Genomic DNA, 21,553 nt, shown 5'->3' with positions numbered 1-21,553 from the left:
CTAACAAATCAAAGAACACGAATAGCCTCTCGAGATTGAGCCTAATCATATCAGGATTAAGATCATTTGATCTAGGATCAACTAGGCGATATTGACTTGAATAGATTTTACGGTAAGTTTAATTAAATCTAAGTCAAAGTTCAATATCGGTCCCTTCCGATGCATACTCCATGCATCCAACCTGAGCTTTACTTTAACCAATGTTCTGGAAAGAACATAGCACTTCTCCAAATGCAAGTAAACTCTGTTGTAGATTATCATATCAGTAAAACCCTGTGTCTGATAAATCTAGGAAACTTTATTCACATAGTCATGTTTACTTTCCAATGTGTTGACGGCACAATAAACAGGATCAAGTATGTGAAAAGGGTTTCAGATAAATTTATATATTATGTACATATAATCATGAAATAAATCATGTGAACCATGCAACATTAAATGTTATTTCTGATCTATATTAATAAGTAAATCCGATTATATTGAAATGAGTTTTATTTAGGGCATAAAACCCAACAATATATTCATTGGGAATGTGTGCCTTTACTGAGAATTACAGAAAGACATGTACCTCAATTCTAGGGATCACCCCACAAAAATACTATAAATACCCCACAAACTCATTAAGGCAAGGGTCGAGAATTCTGGGTTTCATAAGAACTAGAAGAGGAAAAATCCACCAAGAACATTCTTTATAATAAATACTATCATAAATACACAGACTCGTGGACTAAGGCTCATTAATGCCCCAACCACGTAAAAATCTCTCTCTTGATTCCTTATAGCTTTCTTAATTATTATTATTATATTGGTTGCCGAAAACCTCGGTCAACAAGTACGTAAACTATTTTATTAAATATTTATTTCTGATTCAAATTTTGATTATTGATGATTTAAAAAATAAAATTCAAATATGAAAATTATTTTATATTTCATAAGAACAAAATTCAAATAAGAATAATCTCAAAAAAAAAAAAAAAAAAACCCGTAAAACTTCTTTATTAAATATTTATTTTAGATTCAATTTTTTTTTATTGATAATTTAAAAAACAAAATTCAAATAAGTAAAATATTTTATATTTCATACTGACCACTTATTTGGATTTTTAGTTTACTGTATTTATTCTTTTTTAATATTTAAAATTTTAATTTTTAATTAGTATTTTTTTTTAATTTTCCACATTTTTTTTTGTTTTAGATCTCCCCATTTTTGGATGATTTCTCAAATTTTTTTTTTATGGTAAAAATTACTTTTTATATAAATATATCAAATTTTTCTTTTTTAAATACAATAGTGTCATGTTAGCAAATTATTTAAGAAAATGAACAGAAATAAATAAAAATAGCATTTGTAATGATAGTTATAGTATAGAAAAAAATTTAAAAAAAAAAGTTTAGAAAACCATAAATAAAGAAAAAAAATATCCTATTTATTATTCTAATTGGTACATTTTTTGTATTTTTTTTCTCATTTTATATTATAATTATTATATTTTTACACATTAGGAGTCTATGCTCATTGTACTCAAAAGGAAAAGAGTCTATCCTTATATTAGAAGACACGATTTATAAATAACCTAATAATCGTAAGGTTTTTATAGTCGGGGGCATATTTATAAAATTAATTGAGTAAATTATTATTATTATTATTATAATATTGTGAATTATGATAAAAATATTACTAAAATAATTTTATATAAATAATTGAGAATATTTATAACTCGCACGCGAAGCGCGGTTTGTTTCCTAGTGGTCGTATAAGATTAGAGAAGTGTTAACTTCAAACGTTAATCTTCCGTTAAATTTAACAAGAATATTTTTTATTTTTAAAGTATATTCTGTTAAACAACAAAAAACAGTTAGATAAACACTTTTTATATATAAAGAGATAAAGAGATAAAGATATTAAAAAAATTGTGGTTATATTATTTTAGTTAATTAATCAATTAATTTTTATGAAGCTAATAAAAAATTAAAAAATTGAGAGAATTAAGGAGAGTACAAATAATGTTAATTAGAAAGATTTTAGAGTGCCAAATCACCGCTTCATACTACTCCTTTATATATAGACTAGAAAACAGACCGCGCTTCGCGCACGACGTTAAATAATTATATAAATAATAATATCAAATAATTTCAAATTAATTTTTATGTATTTTTTTATTAAAAAATAATAAATTTATATAGAAAACTCTAAATAATTAAAAAAAATTATCATACAACTTCTTATATAAATAAAAATCACACAATTTTTTTTTTTTTTAAAAAATATACATTATAGTGAAGAAAATTAGAAACTAAATATTTTTTTTTACACAAAATAGAGATCTAAAACAGAAATAATATAATAAATCTATAAAAAAATCATCATATAATTTTAGAACAACTATCATCACCGTATTTCATTTATAGTCACTATTGTATTTAAAATTGATATCATAGCAACCTAAATTGCAACCAAAATCTACATAGCAACCTACATTGAAACTACCGAAAAAACTACTGTAGCAATCCAAACGGTAATTTTTTTTTTTTAAAAAAATAAAAAATAGTATATGAGGTAATTTTTCTATTTATTATTAAGGTATTATATATACTCTAAAACAAGTAAAACTTAGAAAATATATGCGTATGTAAATCTGAAAAAAAAAATATTATGTCCTATATGTTGATATAATTTCTTTTAGTTAAATATTTTTGTTTTTTTTTTATTATTATTATTTACAATAATAGCAAAAATAAGTTTGAAACTATTGATATTTTTAATTTTTTAATTATTAATAATTATAAATAGTTAAAATCTGAACGTAGGCTTCTAATTTTTAGGTATATTTATTTATTTATTTATTTTTTTGAATAAAGGTATGTTTATTTTTAAAATAAAAAAAAATAAGAAAATATTAAAAATAAATAAATTACGTAGCTTTTAATTTTTAATTTTTAGGTATATTTATTTATTTTATTTTTTTTGAATAAAGGTATGTTTATTTTTAAAATAAAAAAAAATAAGAAAATATTAAAAATAAATAAATTACGTAGCTTTTAATTTTTAATTTTTAGGTATATTTATTTATTTATTTTTTTTGAATAAAGGTATGTTTATTTTTAAAATAAAAAAATAAGAAAATATTAAAAATAAATAAATTACGTAATTTTTAATTTTAATTTTTAAAATTTTTTATGTTTTTTTTTTTGTTAAAATATTAGAAAATAAGAGAAAAAAAATTATTTTTCAAATAAAAAAATTAAAAGAATGAGAGAATTAAGGGGAGATTAGATAAGAACATTTAAAATAATTTTAGACAGCCTCGTTGCCACGTCATCACTTCATATCTCTCCTATAGATATATATAGACTAGATAAATGTTACGTGCCAAGTCGCGTATTATTAATTTTATTGTAGTTTTTAGTTTTTTTTAATATCATAATTCCAAAATTAATAATATTCAATTAATTTAGTTCTTCGTATTCAATAAGTATTGCATGACAAAATAATTCAAGGAGGGGTGCACTGCAAGAAGGAAAGAATTCTATTAATAGATATATAGATGGATTGATTCCCTAAAAATAAAGATAATTACACCATATATATTGAAATTTTCAATTTTGTTACTTTTATAGTGTGGGATGGAATTTTTTTAAAAAATACTGTATTTTTTTTTCAAAAATACTGTGTACTATGTAAAGTTTTCACTGTTATTTTTTTTAGTTGTTCCACTGTTATTTTTAGTTATTTAAATTCTACTGTTTTGTAAAAAATACAGTATTTTTTAAAAAATTTATGTGTGATAGTATTTTTTTTTTTTAAAAATTAACCAAAATTTAATATTTTTGGAAGATTCCCAAACTATAACTAAATGAGAATAGCCTAAAAACACTCATCTCTTACCCTTATCTCTTTCACGATAGTCTCCTCCTCTCCCCTTCTCTTCTCTTCTCTTCACACACGCAACAATACAGCAAGCTTTCGTCCTCCTCAGTCACGCACGCAGCAACACAGCTAGGTCTCATCTTCTCTGTTCTCTTTAATCACACAACCAGTCCATCTCCTCAAAGCAGTCCTTCCATCTCTGTCAATGATTTTTATTTTGAACCTTTAATGATATTGGTTATGATTTTAAGACTTATAATTAGTAATTCATGAATTTTATGACTTTGATATGGAATTATGTGTTGTTATATGAATTTTATGTTATTCTTATTGTCGAGGCTTACCCCTCAATGCACCTCGAAGCTAACGCCTCGCGGTAGGTACTACGGGAAAACGCCTCTTCTCACATTTTAGCCTTTCGAAACGATGTATTTATATTTATAGAGTACATTGCAGATACTAGTTATGCATTTGTATTTTCTAATTAGAGTTGTGTTCTGTGAGTACTATGCAAGAGGAGTTTCTTAAGTCGATTTAAGATTACTAAATATTTGATTGACTTTTGATCCATAGTTTTCTATGACCAAAGTCAAATTCAATAGTCTATTTGCATGTGATTTTTGCAATTTTAAATTCATGGCTTGGTCCAAAATCTGTGTCCACAAATGCTTTCGTTGGTAGCATTGTATATTTGTGTATTTAGTGCTAATTTATATGTTTATTTTCAATTTTAGGTGCCATGGCTTCCCAAGTTATCCGAGAATGGTCAGGGATAAACACATTTGCACCAGCTACTCAAACCAAGTTGTTTGAATTGTTAGGAAAGCTCAAGATTGAGGTTCCATTATTAGTTTTTCATTCTTAATTCTAAAATCCATGTTTCGTTTTATCATGAATAATTTTGTTTGTTTGTTTACTCAATTGTGGGCTTAAAAGCTTGATATTTTATTAACATTTGTTCATGGGTGTACTTGTAGAATGTGAATACTTTGACTATACTTGTGATGGGAAAAGGTGGAGTTGGAAAATCTTCCACTGTGAACTCACTCATTGGAGAAAGGGCAGTTTCTATTAGTCCTTTTCAGGTACTTGTCGTTTTCCTTTACATTTTTTTGGTTGCTTGTGATATGATGTAAATTGTTTTGACTGGTTTATGCCTCCATTTTACATAGCTTATGTATGCTTTTCTTTTTGATAGTCTGAAGGTACAAGACCGGTGATGGTGTCCCGCTCAAGGGCGGGATTTACATTGAATGTTATTGATACGCCTGGGCTCATAGAAGGGGGATATATCAATGATATGGCACTTAATAACATTAAGAGGTTTTTTCTTTTTTGTTATCGTATGTATCTCATCTGAATTTACAATTATCAAATATGCTTCTTGACTTGTGATATTCCAATTGTTATTTGAATAGCTTTCTTTTGAACAAGACAATAGATGTTCTACTCTATGTGGATCGATTAGATTCATATAGGGTTGATAACTTGGACAGAGAGGTTGTCAAAGCCATAACAGATAGTCTTGGAAAAGCAATTTGGAATAGGGCATTGGTTGTCCTTACACATGCACAGCTCTCGCCGCCTGATGGTTTGCCTTATGATGAGTTCTTTTCAAAAAGATCAGAGGCCCTTATAAGAGCCCTTCGTCTTGGTGCTGGACTAAAGAAACATGATATGCAGGTAAACAACCTTTGGCTATCTTCTCGTAGGGTAGTCTCATGTATGTGCATTCAAAAGATGCTGACCATTTAGCTGCCTGTTGAAAACAATTTATTTGGATCCCACATCAACTAACCATGGCTTTAGTTGGTGGTCTATAGTCACTTGGCTACCCTCCTCTCATAGGATAGTCTTTTGGGAGTGAGCTCCACCCAAGTAGTTGCAACACAAGCTTGCATTGTCTTTTCTCGTAAATTGAAATAGTGTTGCTAGCTCCAGGTCTTTAATTGTTTTGATATACTAATCAAGATCTTTCTATAAAGACAATTATTGACAAATATAAATATATGCAAATATCTAATGCAAATATGAATTTATGTTATTGACAAGTCTTCATCTTCTTGAGCATTTTGTTACATGATATACATATATAGTGGATGCTCATAGATCTCCATTAATAAAGATATAGATCTTCCCCAAAGAGCTTAAGGTGGCGTTTGGTTGGAGGTAATGAAATGGAATGGAATGGAAAGGAAATAATTTTTTATCCAATTCCTTTGTTTGGTTGTATTTTAAAGTATTGGAATATCTTTCCAATAGCTCTTTCTACCATTTTGGTAGAATGATTATTCCATTTTAAAATAATTTTTTTTACACATTTTAAATTCCAATGTAACATGAGAAAGAATTTAATGATTTTTTATCAATTTTTTATACATTTTAAATTTTATTCCAGTCCTATTCCCATTCCCATTCCTATTTCTATTGTTGTAATTCGAGCTCAATCTCACATGCTAGGAATGGCTCCAAGAACAATTCGAGAACACTCACAACTCATAGAACATAAGCACACGCACACACACACAAGGCAAAACCTTTCTGGTGAAATTATATCTTTATTGTATTGAGTATTTACAATAAAGAATCAACCGCTTTACAGTTTAGAAGTTAGAGGTATTTATAGACTAAATACCTCTACTAACAGAATACTTAAATACTCAAGTTAAGACTCGAGTTAAGACTGAGAAGTTACAGACTTAACTGCTGAACCTGTTAACAACTAACTACCTAACTAATTGACTAAAGACATATGGACATGTGTATAGAACCTAGGCATATAGATTTAACAATTCTCCACCTGAACTAGTGTTCTGTACATTGCAATCTTAAGTCAATTGGTAGCTACATTTAAGATCTTGAGGCTGTGAGAGAACTTTGTTGTAGGTAAGGCTTTAGTTAGAGCATCAATTGCATTGTCCTTTGTGGAGACTTTTGACAGTTGAACCTTGCCACTTGAGATGATATCTCTAATGCAATGTAGTCTGACATCTATGTGCTTGGTTCTCTCATGAAACATTTGGTTTCTGCTGACTATCACAAAGTACAGTAATGCACTTCTGATTAATTCCCATTTCACCAGTGATACCTTTGAGCCATACTGCTTCTTTCACTGCCTCTGTACATGCTATGTACTCGGCCTGAGTCGTTGAGAGAGCTACAATGGGCTGTAAATTGGACTTCCAGCTAATAGTGCAGCCATTTAATTGGAATGTAAATCCAAATTGTGATCTCCTTGTATTAAGGTCACCTGGAAAATCTGAGTCTGCATATCCAATTACATTGGTTCTTCCTTTTGTTGCTCCATATATTAGTCCAACTTCTGAGGTACCTTTTAGATATCCCAGGATTCATTTAGTTGCCGCCCAGTGCTCTCTTCCTGGTTGGCTCATAAATCTGCTCATCAAACTTACCCCACAGCATAGGTCTGGCTTGGTGCACACCATCATATGCATGATGCTTCCAACTATGCTGGTGTAGGGTATCTTCTCCATATAACTGAGGTCTTCATCTATTGTTGGAGCTTGACTTTTGGTGAGTTTAAATGTCTGTGTGAAGGGTGTAGAAACTGGTTTCACATTGCTAAAACCAAATCTATTCAGAATCTTTGAGATGTATCCACTCTGAGCCGGTTTGATGCTTCTCAGCTTCCTGTCTGTAATGATTTCAATTCCCAAAATTTTCTTTGCTGGTCCAAGGTCCATTTCGAATTCTTTGTTCAAAACCTTCTTCACCTTGTTATCTCTTCCATATTCTTACTTGCAATAAGCATGTCATCCACATATAGAAGAAGATACACATCTGCTTTAGAGTTCTTGACATAGACACAACTGTCATAGGCACTTCTTTTAAAGCCAGATTTTAGAACAAAGTCATCAAACCTTTTGTACCATTGCCTTGGACTTTGCTTGAGTCCATAGAGTGATCTTTAAAGTAAGCACACATGGTCCTCCTTTCCCTTGACCTCAAAGCCTCTAGGTTGCTTTATATAGATCTGTTCTTCAAGATCTCCATGAAGAAAAGCTGTTTTTACATCCAGCTGTTCTAGCTCTAGGTCTTTAGTTGCAACTATGCTGAGCAGTAGCCTTATTGAGGTATGTTTCACTACAGGGGAGAAAGATTTCATTATAATCAATCCCCTCCTTTTGTGTGGAACCTCTTCCCACCAATCTGGCCTTGAATTTAGGCTTCTCAACCCCTGGAATTCCTTCCTTGTATCTGTAAACCCATTTGCAGCTTATTACCTTGCAACCTGCAAGCCTTATCACTAGAATCCATGAACCATTCTTCTTTAGAGACACCGCTTCTTGACTCATAGCATTATCCCATTCATTCTTATCTTCTGACAACATTGCTTCTTCATAAGACTTTGGCTTGTCATAGTCAATACCAGGAATGTTCAAGGCATAGTGAACCACATCTACAAAACCAAATCTGTTTGGTGGTCTTATGGTTCTCTTCTCTCGGTCTCTTGTCAGAAGTTAATCCTGAAATTTTAACAGACGTCTCAAATTTGCAATCGAAAATTAAAGGAGTATTGTCACAAAAAAAATTTAAAATGTTAAGTAAATAAAAATTTAAACATAAAAAAATTTTGACTCCGACAATTACTTTTTTTTATTATTATGCTTTTGAAAATACATATTGGGACAAAAATATGTATTTAACTGGGTACCACTGAGATAAATTTTTTTAGAAAAGAAAAAATTAGAGAGATAAATTTGTTCAATTCTATTTGTCAAACTATGTAATTTTTAGTTCATTTAGAATGTGTTTAAAAATTTTAGTTCAAAACCATAATAAATTTAAATAAATAATAGTAAAAACAATCTCTCTCACATAATAATTTTGAGGATTAAAAATATATAATATAAATTAACAACAAATTTTATTATACATGGTTGTTTAGGAGGTTATTATATATTATTGTATGTATATTTTTATATTTATTGGTTAGAAGAATAATATGGAGTGTTTAAACAAATTAAACTAAGCTTATAAAAATATTAAAGAGAGTACTTGTTTAATTAGAGAGAGAGAAAGAGAGATATTAGTATATTTTGACTTTTCAAATGGCAAAATTGTCTTTCTATCACATTTTATTTGATTTCACAAGGAGAAAATTGTAAAAATTTTAGTTCAAAACCATAATAAATTTAAATAAATAATAGCAAAAATAATTATTAGATTATATTAAGTAAAAAAAAATCAATATTTTTAACACATATAAAAACAATCTCTCTCACATAATAATTTTGAGGATTAAAAATATATAATATAAATTAACAACAAATTTTATTATACATGGTTGTTTAGGAGGTTATTATATATTATTGTATGTATATTTTTATATTTATCACATTTATTGGTTAGAAGAATAATATGGAGTGTTTAAACAAATCAAACTAAGCTTATAAAAATATTAAAGAGAGTACTTGTTTAATTAGAGAGAGAAAAAGAGAAATATGAGTATATTTTGACTTTTCAAATGGCAAAATTGTCTTTATATCACATTTTATTTGATTTCACCAAGGAGAAAATTGTCATTACAATTATCACTATTATGACACTTTTATAATAGTAAGATAGACCCACACAAGCCTAGAAAAGTCATCAATGAAGGTGAGAAAATACCTGGCTCCACCTCTTGAAAGTGTTTTAGATGGTCCCCATTAATTTGAGTGTAGATAGTTCACAATAGATTTGGATTTGTGTTTACCTACCCCAAATTTCACCTTGGTTGCTTTGCCAAGAACACAATGCTCACAAAGCCTTATAGGGTTGACATGAAACTATCCAAGAACACCTTTCTTGCCTAGTATCTTCAAACCACCATAACTGACATGACCAAGCCTTCTGTGCCATACTAAGGTCTAATCCTCTCCATTAGTTGCAACAACATTAGCCTTGACTTTTCTTTGTGGTCCCTTGTAAGACATAGATACCATTAACAATCTTGCCTTTCATGATAATTAAAGAACCTTTCATAGCCTTCAAAGTGCAATTTTCAATCTTGACATTGAAACCATCTTGGTCTAACATGGACATAGAATATAAATTTCTCTTGATATCTTGGTACATGCCTGACCTGTTTCAACTCAACAACTTTGCCATCTTCCAGTTCCAACTTGACTGTTCCAATACCAGCAATTGTACAAGCTCTATTGTCTCCCAGTTTGACAGTTCCACTTTGAACATTTCTGTATTCAAATGTTCTTTGATAGGGCAGATGTGAAATGAACATCTAGAATCTATGATCTAGTCCACTTTTGACTTGTTCTTTGAGATGGCTAACACACTGGCATTGTCTTAGCCATCACTGTCTTCTACATCTGAAACAATGTCTGCATTTCCATCTTTCTTGGATTTGTAATCCTTCAAGATTGGACAATCATTCTTAAGGTGAGATGGTTTGTTGCACATCTCCTTTGAAACTTGGATTTCGATTTACCTTTCCCTGTGTTGTTCTGGTCCTTGATCTCCTTCTTGGACCATTTTCCTCGAATCAGTAATCCATTTCCCAGCACCTTCATCTTGCTTCTCTGCTTTTCTCTTCCATTCCTTTGACATTAATGCATTTTGAACTTCCTCGAATGTCAATGAATTCTTACCATACATCATGGTATCCTCTAAGTGTTCATAATTCTCTGTGATGGCTTGATCCTCATCCTCAACTTTAATTGCAATGTTCTCCAAGTAGAGGATCACCTTAAAAAAATCATCGAGATGATCTTCAATTTCCTTTCCTGGCATCATCTTAAAAAAGTCTAGTTTCTGCTTGAGAAACAATTTGTTTGCCAACAATTTTGTCATGTAAAGACTTTCCAGTTTCAACCGTATCTCTACAGCTGAGTCTTCCTTCGACACTTCCCTGTGTTGTTCTGGTCCTTGTTCTCCTTCTTGGACCCTTTTCCTTAAATCAGTAATCCATGTCTAGCACCTTCATCTTGCTTCCCTGCTTTTCTCTTCAATTCCTTTGACATTAATGCATTTTGGACTTACTCTAATGTCAATGAATCCTTACCATACATCATGGTATCCACAAAGTGTTCATAGTTCTCTGTGGGAAGAGAGTTCAGCACAATGATGGCATGGTCCTCATTCTCAACTTTAATTTTAATGTTCTCCAAGTCGAGGATCACCTTATTGAAATCATCAAGACGATCTTCAATTTCCTTGCATCTTCTTAAAAGAGTACAGTTTGTGCTTAAGAAACAATCTATTTGCCAACGATTTTGTCATGTAAAGACTTTCCAGTTTCAACCATATCGCTATAATTGAGTCTTCCTGCGACATTTCCCTTAAAACTTTGTCACCAAGACTCAAAACTATAGCACTATGTGCTTTCTTGAGAATCTGTGTTTTCTCTTTTTGGGTTAGACCTTCAGGCATACTCTTCTCTCCCAACAAAGCTGATTGCAGACCTTGTTGAACTAGCAAGGCTCTCATTTTCACACGTCACAAACCAAAATCGTTCTTCCCTGTAAACTTTTCAAGATCGAACTTCACATTCCTCATTTTCTTGCTTGATCACTAGAATCTTAAACTTTCGAGCCAAAACAAGATTTCTCTTCGATCTCCAAGCCCTAATACCACTTGTTGTAATTCGAGCTCAATCCCACATGCCAGGAATGGCTCCAAGAACAATCTGAGAACACTCACAACTCATAGAACATAAGCGCGCACACACACAAGGCAAAACCTTTCTAATGAAATTTTATCTTTATTATACTGAGTATTTACAATAAAGAATCATCTGCTTTACAGTTAAGAAGTTACTAATAGAATACTTGCATACTCAAGTTAAGACTCGAGTTAAGATTGAGAAGTTAACAGACCTAACTATTGAACCTGTTAACAACTAACTACTTAACTAATTGACTAAAGACATATGGACACGTGTATAGAACCTAGGCATACAGATTTAACACCTATGTTTTCATTCCTCCCAACCAAACGCTACCTAAGCGTTGGGTTTTGGTTTGCCCTTGTAGCTATAGAACTTTCTCAATGAAAAAATCACAATTTTTTTAATGTTAATTTCGAGGCATAAGCCTCAAAAAGCCTATTATATTTTATTGAAAATTACTTTTATAAAACCTAATAATATCAAGGATGAATAATTAAAAATAATTAAACATAACATAACAGCAAATGGTTAAAACTAAGAATAACCCTAAAATCTTACATAACACATTCAATGTCAATCAAACTCAAGCATAATATAAAATGTCTCATAAGTTGTCTAGAACTCTAAAATAAAGACAAAAGTTTAGTTTCAAGAATCTTAGATTCTATTATTCTAGAACAAATTTGAGTAGTGGATAGTTGGCATTCGTTTTTGTTTTTTCTTTTCAATTTGTTGAAGGAAGCTAGAATGATAAAGGGGCAGGGCAGCTACTAAAGGGACTAAGGTTTCTAGAAAATACTGGGCTTTTCTTTTTATAGTATCTTAAACTCTTAAAATTAAAACCCAATTTAATCAGTTTTTTGGCCTTTAATTCAAGAGATTGAGGGAGATGCACGCCTCCCTCAACTCTATGATGCGCCATCTGAGGCGATGCTTACACCTTGGGGATTGTTTCCTTCGTCTCAAACTGAGATGTGTCTTTTTAAATGATGTAACTTATTATGGAAGTTAAATGAGACTTTGATCTATAAATTCGGTTGTATCAAGTTGGATTAAATTGGTATATTAAGTGTTTTCTCTCGCTTTTAGCTGTTTCCTTTCTGCTATATGAATTTATTTTACACATATGCGCTGATGCCCAAACATTAAAGTGAGAAGAATAAGTTCAGTAGGCGTTGATTTCTACCATCAAGTGAGAAGAATAAGTTCAGTAGGCGTTGATTTCTACCATGATGGCATCATAAAATTGTTTCTATTTCTCATATTCTTCTGCATTTTATTTTCATAGGGGTTAGCTGTCATCTATTCTTATTATTGATGTTTGTTTTTCCTTACCTTTTTATGGGCAATGTGTTAGTCTGTGTTACTAAGCCATTACTTTGTTATTTTCTACCTTATTCTCTCTCAGGGTTCAGCAATTCCTGTGGTTTTGGTTGAGAACAGTGGGAGGTGTAATAAGAATGAGAATGAAGAAAAGGTCAATCATCTTCCCTATTCTATGTTTACATGTCAACCCCTTGAGTGTATCTTTTGTCAATTCTTATCATTTTCATATCATTGAATTGACAGATTCTTCCAACTGGCACTCCTTGGATTTCTCATTTAGTTCAAATTATCACAGAAGTGGCCTTGAATGGAAGCAAGTCTATTGTTGTTGACAAGAAATTGATCGAAGGGCCAAACCCCAACGATAGAGGAAAAATCTTGATTCCTATATTTTTAGCTTTCCAAGTAAGCCCCTAAGATTTCTTCTCACACTTTTTCTCGACAAAAGAATCCTCTTCATTTTAAATTTTAATACTTGCGGTGGTTTTTTCTGTCTTTTTCATTGCCAAAATTGATAATTTTGTTTGTCTTGTTTACAGTACTTCTTTGCCATAAAACCAATTGAGTGGGCAATCAGGGGTGATATTGCACAGGAGAGTAGACCCTCATGGGAGACACGGGATACAAGCATGGTCAGTCGCAGGTTCTGATTTTGCTTTGGTCTAGTCATCGTGTTCTGTCATTGTTATATCTAGAGGCATTTTTTCTGAGTGGAACCTGTCTGTTCTTGTTTCATCTACCTTGCTATATGTGAGTGGGCTTATCCCCTCTTTGGTTATTTGAGTTGTTATAAGTAGGCTACCGTGTCTCTTCATGTTCTTTTAGTATATTATGCAATAGCAATAATTTGCGGCTGGATTGTTTTTAGAGAGAATTGGATTTTGGTACCTTGGTATGTTCTTCCATAAAGATTTCTATATATAAGTTGATTATTTTGTCTAGTGTATATTTGTTTCAAGGTGCCTGCTGGGGTTTACTAGGTGGATGGTGCTTTCTTATTTCGCATTGTATTGTCAAATGTATCCATTTGTATTAGTTCAGCTGAGGAAGTGGGGTTATCTTCTACAAGAGTAGAGAAGGAATATCTCTTGAAGATAGATTAGAAACCATTTCTTCTAACACTATTTTGTACGTGGTTTGAAATCCTTAATATGATAATTTTCAAGTGGAGAAGTGTTTGTTTCATCAACACGAATTTTTAATGTTAGGCTTGCTCCCGTGCAATGCTTTAGCGGTCCAAAACATGTTTGTTAAATGGTCCGACCATTTCTTAAAGTGGGATTTTACGAACTGATAGGGAAGAAAAATATGGATACGTACTTTAAATATTATTTAATTAAACTTAGAATTGTATCTAATGTATCTAAGGAGTATCTTCGAAATTTCTCGTAAGTTGAATTTTTTTGGCTGATTAGAAATTCATACCGTCTTTCAAATCGATTTACCACACAAAAAATAGTGTGGGATGTATGTGAAAAGTGCATTTTTGAGTGGAATTATTCAAGAGGAAGTGTATGTCAAGCAACCTTAAGGCTTTGAAGATCCTCACTTCCCAAATTATGTGTACGAACCGAACAAGGCATATATGGATTGAAATAAGCTCCACATTAAAATGTATACAAAGAGACGTTTTAATTAAATTGGCTGTGACATCCTAAAACCAAAAAAGAGGTGGTGGAAATGGTTAAGAATGAATTGTGATATATCACTTGATTAACATATGTTTTTAGATGAAATATCAATTTCATTGAATAATTTAGCATGCTAAATACAAAAGATGTAAGAGTTCACCATAAATAAAAATATCAGAAATGCTACGATCAGATTGATACCGAGAATGTCTAGCAACATAATGTGCTACTCAGTTTGCTGATCGTCTAATGAAAAATAAATTAACATTTGGGAGAGTAGATAACAAAAGTTAGCAGTCTTTGATTAAAAGCCCGAAAGTAGACCTCATTGCTTGGTTGCTTCAAATAGCTTGTACAGAAACAAGACTGTCCGTGTCAATTTGAACATATTGCCAATTATTGGTCTTTACCCAACTGAGAGCTTCTTTAATCTCCATGGCTTCAATGACTTCAGCTGCATATCTTCCGCCATGGCAATCGGCCTGTGCTGCAACAAGGTGACCATGATGGTTTCGGGCAACAATTCCGAAACCATACTTATTGTTGCTATCAAAGAGTGCTGCATCTACATTAATCTTGATTATGTTTTTTGCGGGTCTAGTCCATGACTCAGCGCCATCACCGATGCTTTCCAGACAGATTGATGACAACAAAATTTTATCCTGAGCTTTATTCTAGTGATCAAGAGCTACTTGTGCAGAAGTAAGCACGTCATTAACAGATGAGTGTTTCTTTTTCCAAACAACCTTGTTCCTAGCCTTCCAGATTGCCCAGCTATACATGGCAATAAGACAAATCATATCAGCTTCAACTTGCTTAAAGATGGTCTCCAACCAATTGTCGAAAGAACCGCCAGGATCAAAAACTACTGGAGTTGCACAGTGGCTCCAGCAATCAAATGCAAACGGGCAAAGAGATGAGGGCATGGCTGATGGTTTCAGGTTGTAGATTACAAACAGGACAAGTGACTGAAATATCGACATGCTTGATCACTAGTTGGACACAAGTTGGTAATGTACCTGTAACGGCTCTCCACAAAAAGTTTTTGACTTTTGGGGGAACCTTCAATTGCCATAGTTGCCGCCAGAAGTCTGAGTTTGCAACCATCTCTTTGGTGCGCTTTTGTTATTGGAGCATGTTATAAGCACTTTTGACCGAGAACTCGCCCGTTCTTTCCCCCTCACAAGACCATGTATCAATGGAGACATTTGAGCTTAGTGGGATGCCCAAAATAATATCAGCATCTCGATTATTGAACATATCTCGTACAAGGTCATAGTCCCAAGAGTGGCTATGCACATGAAAAAGGGAGCTAACATGGCTCGTTAAACCAGGGTGTATTGTTGAAACATATGGGTTATCTTGTACAGGTAGCCACGGGTGGTTTAGTATGCTTACTGTGTCCCCTGATCCGATTATTTTTCTGACACCCGAACGGAGTAGAGATTGGGTAGTCCAAATACCTCTCCAGACAAAGCTTGGGTTACTTCCTAGTTCTGCTGACAAGAAATCAGAGTGGGGAAAGTATCTAGCTTTATAGACTTTTCCAACAAGAGTATCTGGATTGCAAAGTAGATGCCAACCTTGTTTAGCGAGCATGGCAATGTTGAAATCATGCAAGTGCCAAAAACCCATGCTACCATCGTATTTATGAGTAGCCAAACGATCCCAAGACCTCCAAATAATACCTTTATCTTTACTAGAAGATGACTTCCACCAAAACCGGGCCATAAGTTTTTCAATTTCATTACATGTACCAAGTGGAAGGAGGAAAACACTCATAGCATATGTGGGGAGCGATTGAACAACAATTTTCAAGAGAATTTCTTTGCCGGCACGAGAAAGAAGTTTTCCATCCCAACTATTAATTCTTGCAATTACCTTGGTCTTTAGAAATCCTAGTACAATATTTTTGTTTCTCACAATAATGTTTAGAAGTCCCAGATAGAGGCTTCCGTCAGAGGCTTTGGGCATATGGAGAATATCACAAATCTGGACACGGGTTGCAGGACACGTATTAGGAATAAAGAACACAGTAGACTTAGAAAAAGTTCACCTTTTGTCCAGATCCAGTTTCAAATTGATTGAGCAAGTTTGAGACCCTGCCGGAAGCACTGGTAGTTGATTGTCAAAACAAATAGCTATCGTCTGCAAAGAACATATGAGTGATAAGTGGTGCCCCACGAGCCACCTTGCATCCTTGTAAAAGTCGTTGAGATTCAAACTTCTTGATAAGTGAAGAAAGACCTTCAACACTGATTATGAAAAGATATGTCGAAAGAGGGTCACCCTGTCGAATACCTCTCGAAGGAATGATTGAACCCATAGTATGACTTCCATGAATAACAGTATAACTGACCGAAGAGACACATGACATAATTAGATTAATCCACCTCTCAACAAAACCCATACAAGCCATAACGAGCCTAAGATAATCCCACTCCACACGGTCATAGGCCTTGCTCATATCTAGCTTGAGAGCTATAAAACCTTTTTTGCCTTTAGTCTTCCTCTTAAGATAATGCATCACTTCAAATGCCACCATAACATTATCTGAAATGAGACGTCCAGGAATGAAAGCGCTTTGGGTGTCAGAAATAACAAGATCTATAAGGCTTCTCATACGGTTAGCAATAACTTTTGAAAACACCTTATAAGCAACATTACAAAGAGCAATTGGTCGTAGATCACCCATGGAGGTGAAATTCTTCTTCTTAGGGATCGAAACAAGGTTTGTTTCATTCAACTCCCGCAAAAAACAGCCGGTAACAAAGTAACAAGTTTAACCAAATCTGCTCTCACAATGTCCCAATGTTTCTGAAAAAATCCCGGACCCATACCATTAGGGCCAGGTGCTTTGTCTGGATGCATCTGGAATAGGGCAGTTTTGATTTCTTCTTCGACAACTGGTTTCAAAAGTTCTTCGTTTTGAGCATTAGTTACAGAGCATCTGACATCAGTAGCAACAGTATTTTGCAAGGAACAATTAGCAGTAAATAAATCTGAAAAGTAAGAGGTGATAACCTGGTCAAGACCGTTTCCCCAATCGGTCCAAGCTCCAGCAGAATTTTTTAAGTGCAAGATTTGATTGTTCCTTTTTCTGGGACTAGCATTGGCATGAAAGTATTTGGTGTTTTTGTCCCCGTTGTGTAACCAAAATTGCTTCGATCTTTGTCTCCAATAGATCTCTTGTTGAGCTAAAAGTTCAGAGTAATTATTTTGTTCATTAACAAACTCGACATTCAAGGGAAAATTATGGTGCTGCTTCAGTTGTGCCATTTTCTTTTTACTGGTAGAAATACGACCCTTGAAATTACCAGTGAGATCCGAAGCCCACTTTGTCAAATTATCCCCACAAAATTTTATTTTATCAAAGAGGGATAAGTTCCTGTGCATATCCCAGCAATCTCTTACAATCTGTGCACAAATGGGCTCTCGAGACCACGCGTTCTCATAACGAAAACGAGGAGCATTGAAAGTACTATGATGGGCATCAGGTTGTAAAAAGATGGGAGTATGATCGGAACTAGAAAAACCAATGTTGGTGAGAGTAGCTTCAGTAAAAGTGTCTAACCAACTAAGAGAGACAGTTGCTTTATTGAGACGAATTTCTACACAATGGTCTGTGCCTCGTCCACGATTTCAGGTGAAAGGATAGTCGCGAAGGTCCAGATCAATAAGGTTGCAATCATCAAGAACTGATTGGAAACCATCAATAAGAGAAGTTGGGTACGGACGCCCGCCTCTCTTGTCGGATTGGATTGAAATATTATTAAAATCACCGATGATACACCATGGGAGAGATGACTCGCAGTGCAATGAACGAAGAAGAGTCCATATTCGATCCCGTTGTCTTCTGTTTGGTTTACCGTAGAAGCCAGTTAGGCGCCATGTTGACATGCCCCTTATACAATGTAACACCCTAACTAACATAGGCGTATTACGTGATTTTTAAACATGCTGTGCAGCTCGTTGCTAATCAACGAGGTTTATGGAAAAACGTGATTAATTAAAATTTTTGCTTTTTAATTAAACTTATAAAATAATATTACAAAAGACTCGGGATCCCGATTATAAAATCATTTACAAAAAGATTTAACTGTTTAACTGATACACAAAATAAATGTCGTCTAACGACCAGCTACAAAAATCAGCCTCGCTGTCCCGATGATCGTACGCTCCAGGCCTAACCGCCCCGACATGTACAATCTTCACAAGCTCGCTCACGGCCCATCAGCTTTAGCCTTGCCTTTACCTACACATAAACGTAAAACTGTGAGTCGACAGACTCAGTAAGAAAAGCATAATAATACTCATACATAAACCCGGTTATGATCAGACGCCCATACCCCTGATCATAACCCTAACTGCCGTGTCCAACACGATACTGAGTCCCGCTACTGCCGTGTCCAACACGGTACTAAGCCACTACTGCCATGTCCAACATGGTACTGAGTTCTGAACGTTCATAGGGACGTTACTATTGACACGTAACAACCCGATCGGTCGAACCGGTCATACTCATTCTTGGTCATACTCCGGCTGTACCGACGTGTTACTATATCCTCCCGATCGGTCGAACCGGTCATACTCATTCTTGGTCATACTCCGGCTGTCTGCCGATGGGATACGTCAATAGTACGGAACCACCAACCAAGTGTCGGCTGATCGGTCGAGCCGGTCATACTCATTCTTGGTCATACTCCGGCTGTACCGACGTGACGGGGTTGGATGGTTCGAAGCCAACATACATAACTAATGTAATCTAACGAGGCTTCCTACATGCTCGCTAAACATGTAATCTACATATGCAACCGTTATACTAATCTTACATGGATTCCGAATTCGTGTGTGGTCAACCCGACCGGAACTTTAGCCGAGCGGATTACGGACATGTGCTCCTAAACCATAAAAATCACAACACTATAAGTGACGTGCTAAATCACTTCCCGGGGACTTAAACTAGGAACTAAAAGTTTCCCCATCGATAAAAAGCATGGCAATACCCCTTAAAACATAAAATCGAGAAAATCTAGGGTTTCTGAAATTTCCCCAACCGGAATTCCGGTTCTGGGAATTTTTGAAGCCCATCCGGAATTCTGGATGCACAACCGGAATTCCGGTTCCTCGCAGACAGAATTTCAAAAATTCATATCTCAACCAATTCAACCCCAAATTGATTCAAACCTTCCAAACCTACTCCATACATCCCAAATAACATTTCCAAGGCATTAAAACAACCCAGAAACCACAGATACAAAAAATGCCATTGGAGCTCAAGCTTTGAGTTCTAAACTCAAACTTGAGCAAAACCACCTAACATGCATTCAAACCAACTTAATTCTACTTAATCAAGCTTAACTAAGCCTCTGAAAACAATTAAAAACAATAACAACAACACAGAAACAGATTCACTACATTTCTTCAAAAATCACATATTTGAGCTAGAAAATCCAAACTTGAAACAAGGTAGCTTACATGCATTTCTAACAACTTAATTAACTTCAATTTAACATGCTTACACCCCAGAAATTAATAATAAAACACAGCAATAACAACAGCCACAATTCATGCATGCATTACATCAAATTTTCTCAAAACTCAAGAAAACACAAAGGGAAGTTACAAGTGATCAAACCTTGACTAGGATTACACAAAGAGGAGATGAAAATCACAAGATTTGAGCAGAAAAAATCCCAGCCCTAGCAGCCCAAGCCTTGGCCGAAAAGAGAGAGAGAGCTTTGAGTGTGATTTTGAAATGTTCTTTCTAATTTTTGACTAAGTGTAGAAATTGAGAGAAAAAGATTTTTAAGGCATATAACACATTATTTCAGCCAAGTAAACATTAAAATAAATATTTAATTTTCAAATAATAAAGTCACTAAAAGACAAAACACTAATGGGGCAAAAAGACCATTTTGCCCCTCCACCTTAAAACCACATAAATCATACTAAAGGGGTATTTTTGGGAAATTCTAAATTCCCGGCCATTCCCGACATTCCCAATGTCTAAAACCCGTCCAAAACTACTAACATACTAAGTTGTGATTTCTACTGAGCCAAACGCCGAGTTCCAAAATACCGGGCACCGGAAATGCAAAATATGAAAACTACTGAATAACATAATCATGCATTTCTGAATTCCATAAATAACAGTATAATAAATTATTTAAATAGCTATAAATAATTTTCATAATTAATCATAATAAACTGCTAATTTCCAAATTAAACTAAGCGGGTTTTACAACTACCCCCCCCCCCCCCTTAAAAGGATTTCGTCCCCGAAATCTACCCTGAATAACTCTGGATATTGAGCTCTCATATCTGACTCTAGCTCCCAGGTGGCTTCCTCCACCTTGCTGTTTCTCCAGAGAACCTTGACCAATGCTATGGTCTTATTCCGAAGGACTTTATCCTTTCTATCCAGGATCTGCACTGGCTGTTCCTCATAAGTCATATCTGGCTGTAGCTCAAGGCTCTCATAACTGAGTATATGAGAGGGATCTGAAACGTATTTTCTCAACATTGAGACATGGAATACGTTGTGAACTGCTGATAAAGCTAGAGGCAATGCTAACCGATATGCCACTTGACCTATCTTCTCGAGAATCTCAAAAGGTCCTGTAAATCTAAGGCATAACTTGCCTCTTTTCCCGAAACGTTTAATCCCCTTCATCGGAGATACCCGTAAAAACACATGGTCCCCTAGTTGGAACTCAACATCTCTGCGTTTCGGATCTGCGTAACTTTTACATGCGCTTTCTGTGAGGCAAGCATTCTAGCTTTTATCTTTTCTATTGCCTCATTGGTCCGTTGCACTGACTCTGGACCTAAGTATTTCCTCTCCCCTGTCTCATCCCAGTGGATAGGGGATCTACATTTCCTACCATATAACAGTTCATAGGGAGCCATCCCTATCGTACTCTGATAACTGTTGTTGTAAGAAAATTCTATCAACGGTAGATACTTATTCCATGAGCCTTCAAAGTCCATAACACAGGCTCTCAACATGTCCTCCAATATCTGAATTGTCCTTTCGGACTGACCATCTGTCTGAGGATGGAATGCTGTACTAAATTTCAGCCTTGTACCCATTGC

At 34.1% G+C, this 21,553-nt stretch overlaps 3 protein-coding genes across 3 annotated transcripts; 1 reads left to right on the top strand and 2 right to left on the bottom strand.

Annotated features, from left to right (window-relative positions):
- Nucleotides 1-3,832: 3,832 nt before the first annotated feature.
- Nucleotides 3,833-13,765, top strand: LOC115712907 (translocase of chloroplast 34). The gene is made up of 8 exons (XM_030641322.2): nt 3,833-4,001; nt 4,603-4,706; nt 4,846-4,953; nt 5,067-5,191; nt 5,287-5,551; nt 12,907-12,975; nt 13,068-13,229; nt 13,364-13,765. Exons 2-8 carry the CDS (start codon nt 4,608-4,610, stop codon nt 13,472-13,474), a joined length of 939 nt encoding a protein of 312 aa, XP_030497182.1. The 5' UTR covers nt 3,833-4,001; nt 4,603-4,607; the 3' UTR covers nt 13,475-13,765.
- A 1,815-nt stretch (nt 13,766-15,580) lies between these two features.
- Nucleotides 15,581-16,429, bottom strand: LOC133036894 (uncharacterized mitochondrial protein AtMg00310-like). Its single transcript, XM_061113666.1, has one exon. The coding sequence runs from the start codon at nt 16,427-16,429 to the stop codon at nt 15,581-15,583; it is 849 nt and encodes a 282-aa protein (XP_060969649.1).
- A 768-nt stretch (nt 16,430-17,197) lies between these two features.
- Nucleotides 17,198-18,347, bottom strand: LOC133036893 (uncharacterized). Its single transcript, XM_061113665.1, has 2 exons — nt 18,325-18,347; nt 17,198-18,032 (listed from the first exon to the last, which is right to left on the bottom strand). The coding sequence occupies exons 1-2, from the start codon at nt 18,345-18,347 to the stop codon at nt 17,198-17,200; spliced, it is 858 nt and encodes a 285-aa protein (XP_060969648.1).
- Between the last annotated feature and the right edge of the window lie 3,206 nt (nt 18,348-21,553).

Source organism: Cannabis sativa, chromosome 4 (genome assembly GCF_029168945.1).
Source record: "Cannabis sativa cultivar Pink pepper isolate KNU-18-1 chromosome 4, ASM2916894v1, whole genome shotgun sequence".
In the NCBI taxonomy this organism is placed as follows: Eukaryota; Viridiplantae; Streptophyta; class Magnoliopsida; order Rosales; family Cannabaceae; genus Cannabis; species Cannabis sativa.
The sequence above is the reverse complement of the archived record's forward strand: the minus strand, read 5'-3'. Positions and strand labels throughout refer to the sequence as shown.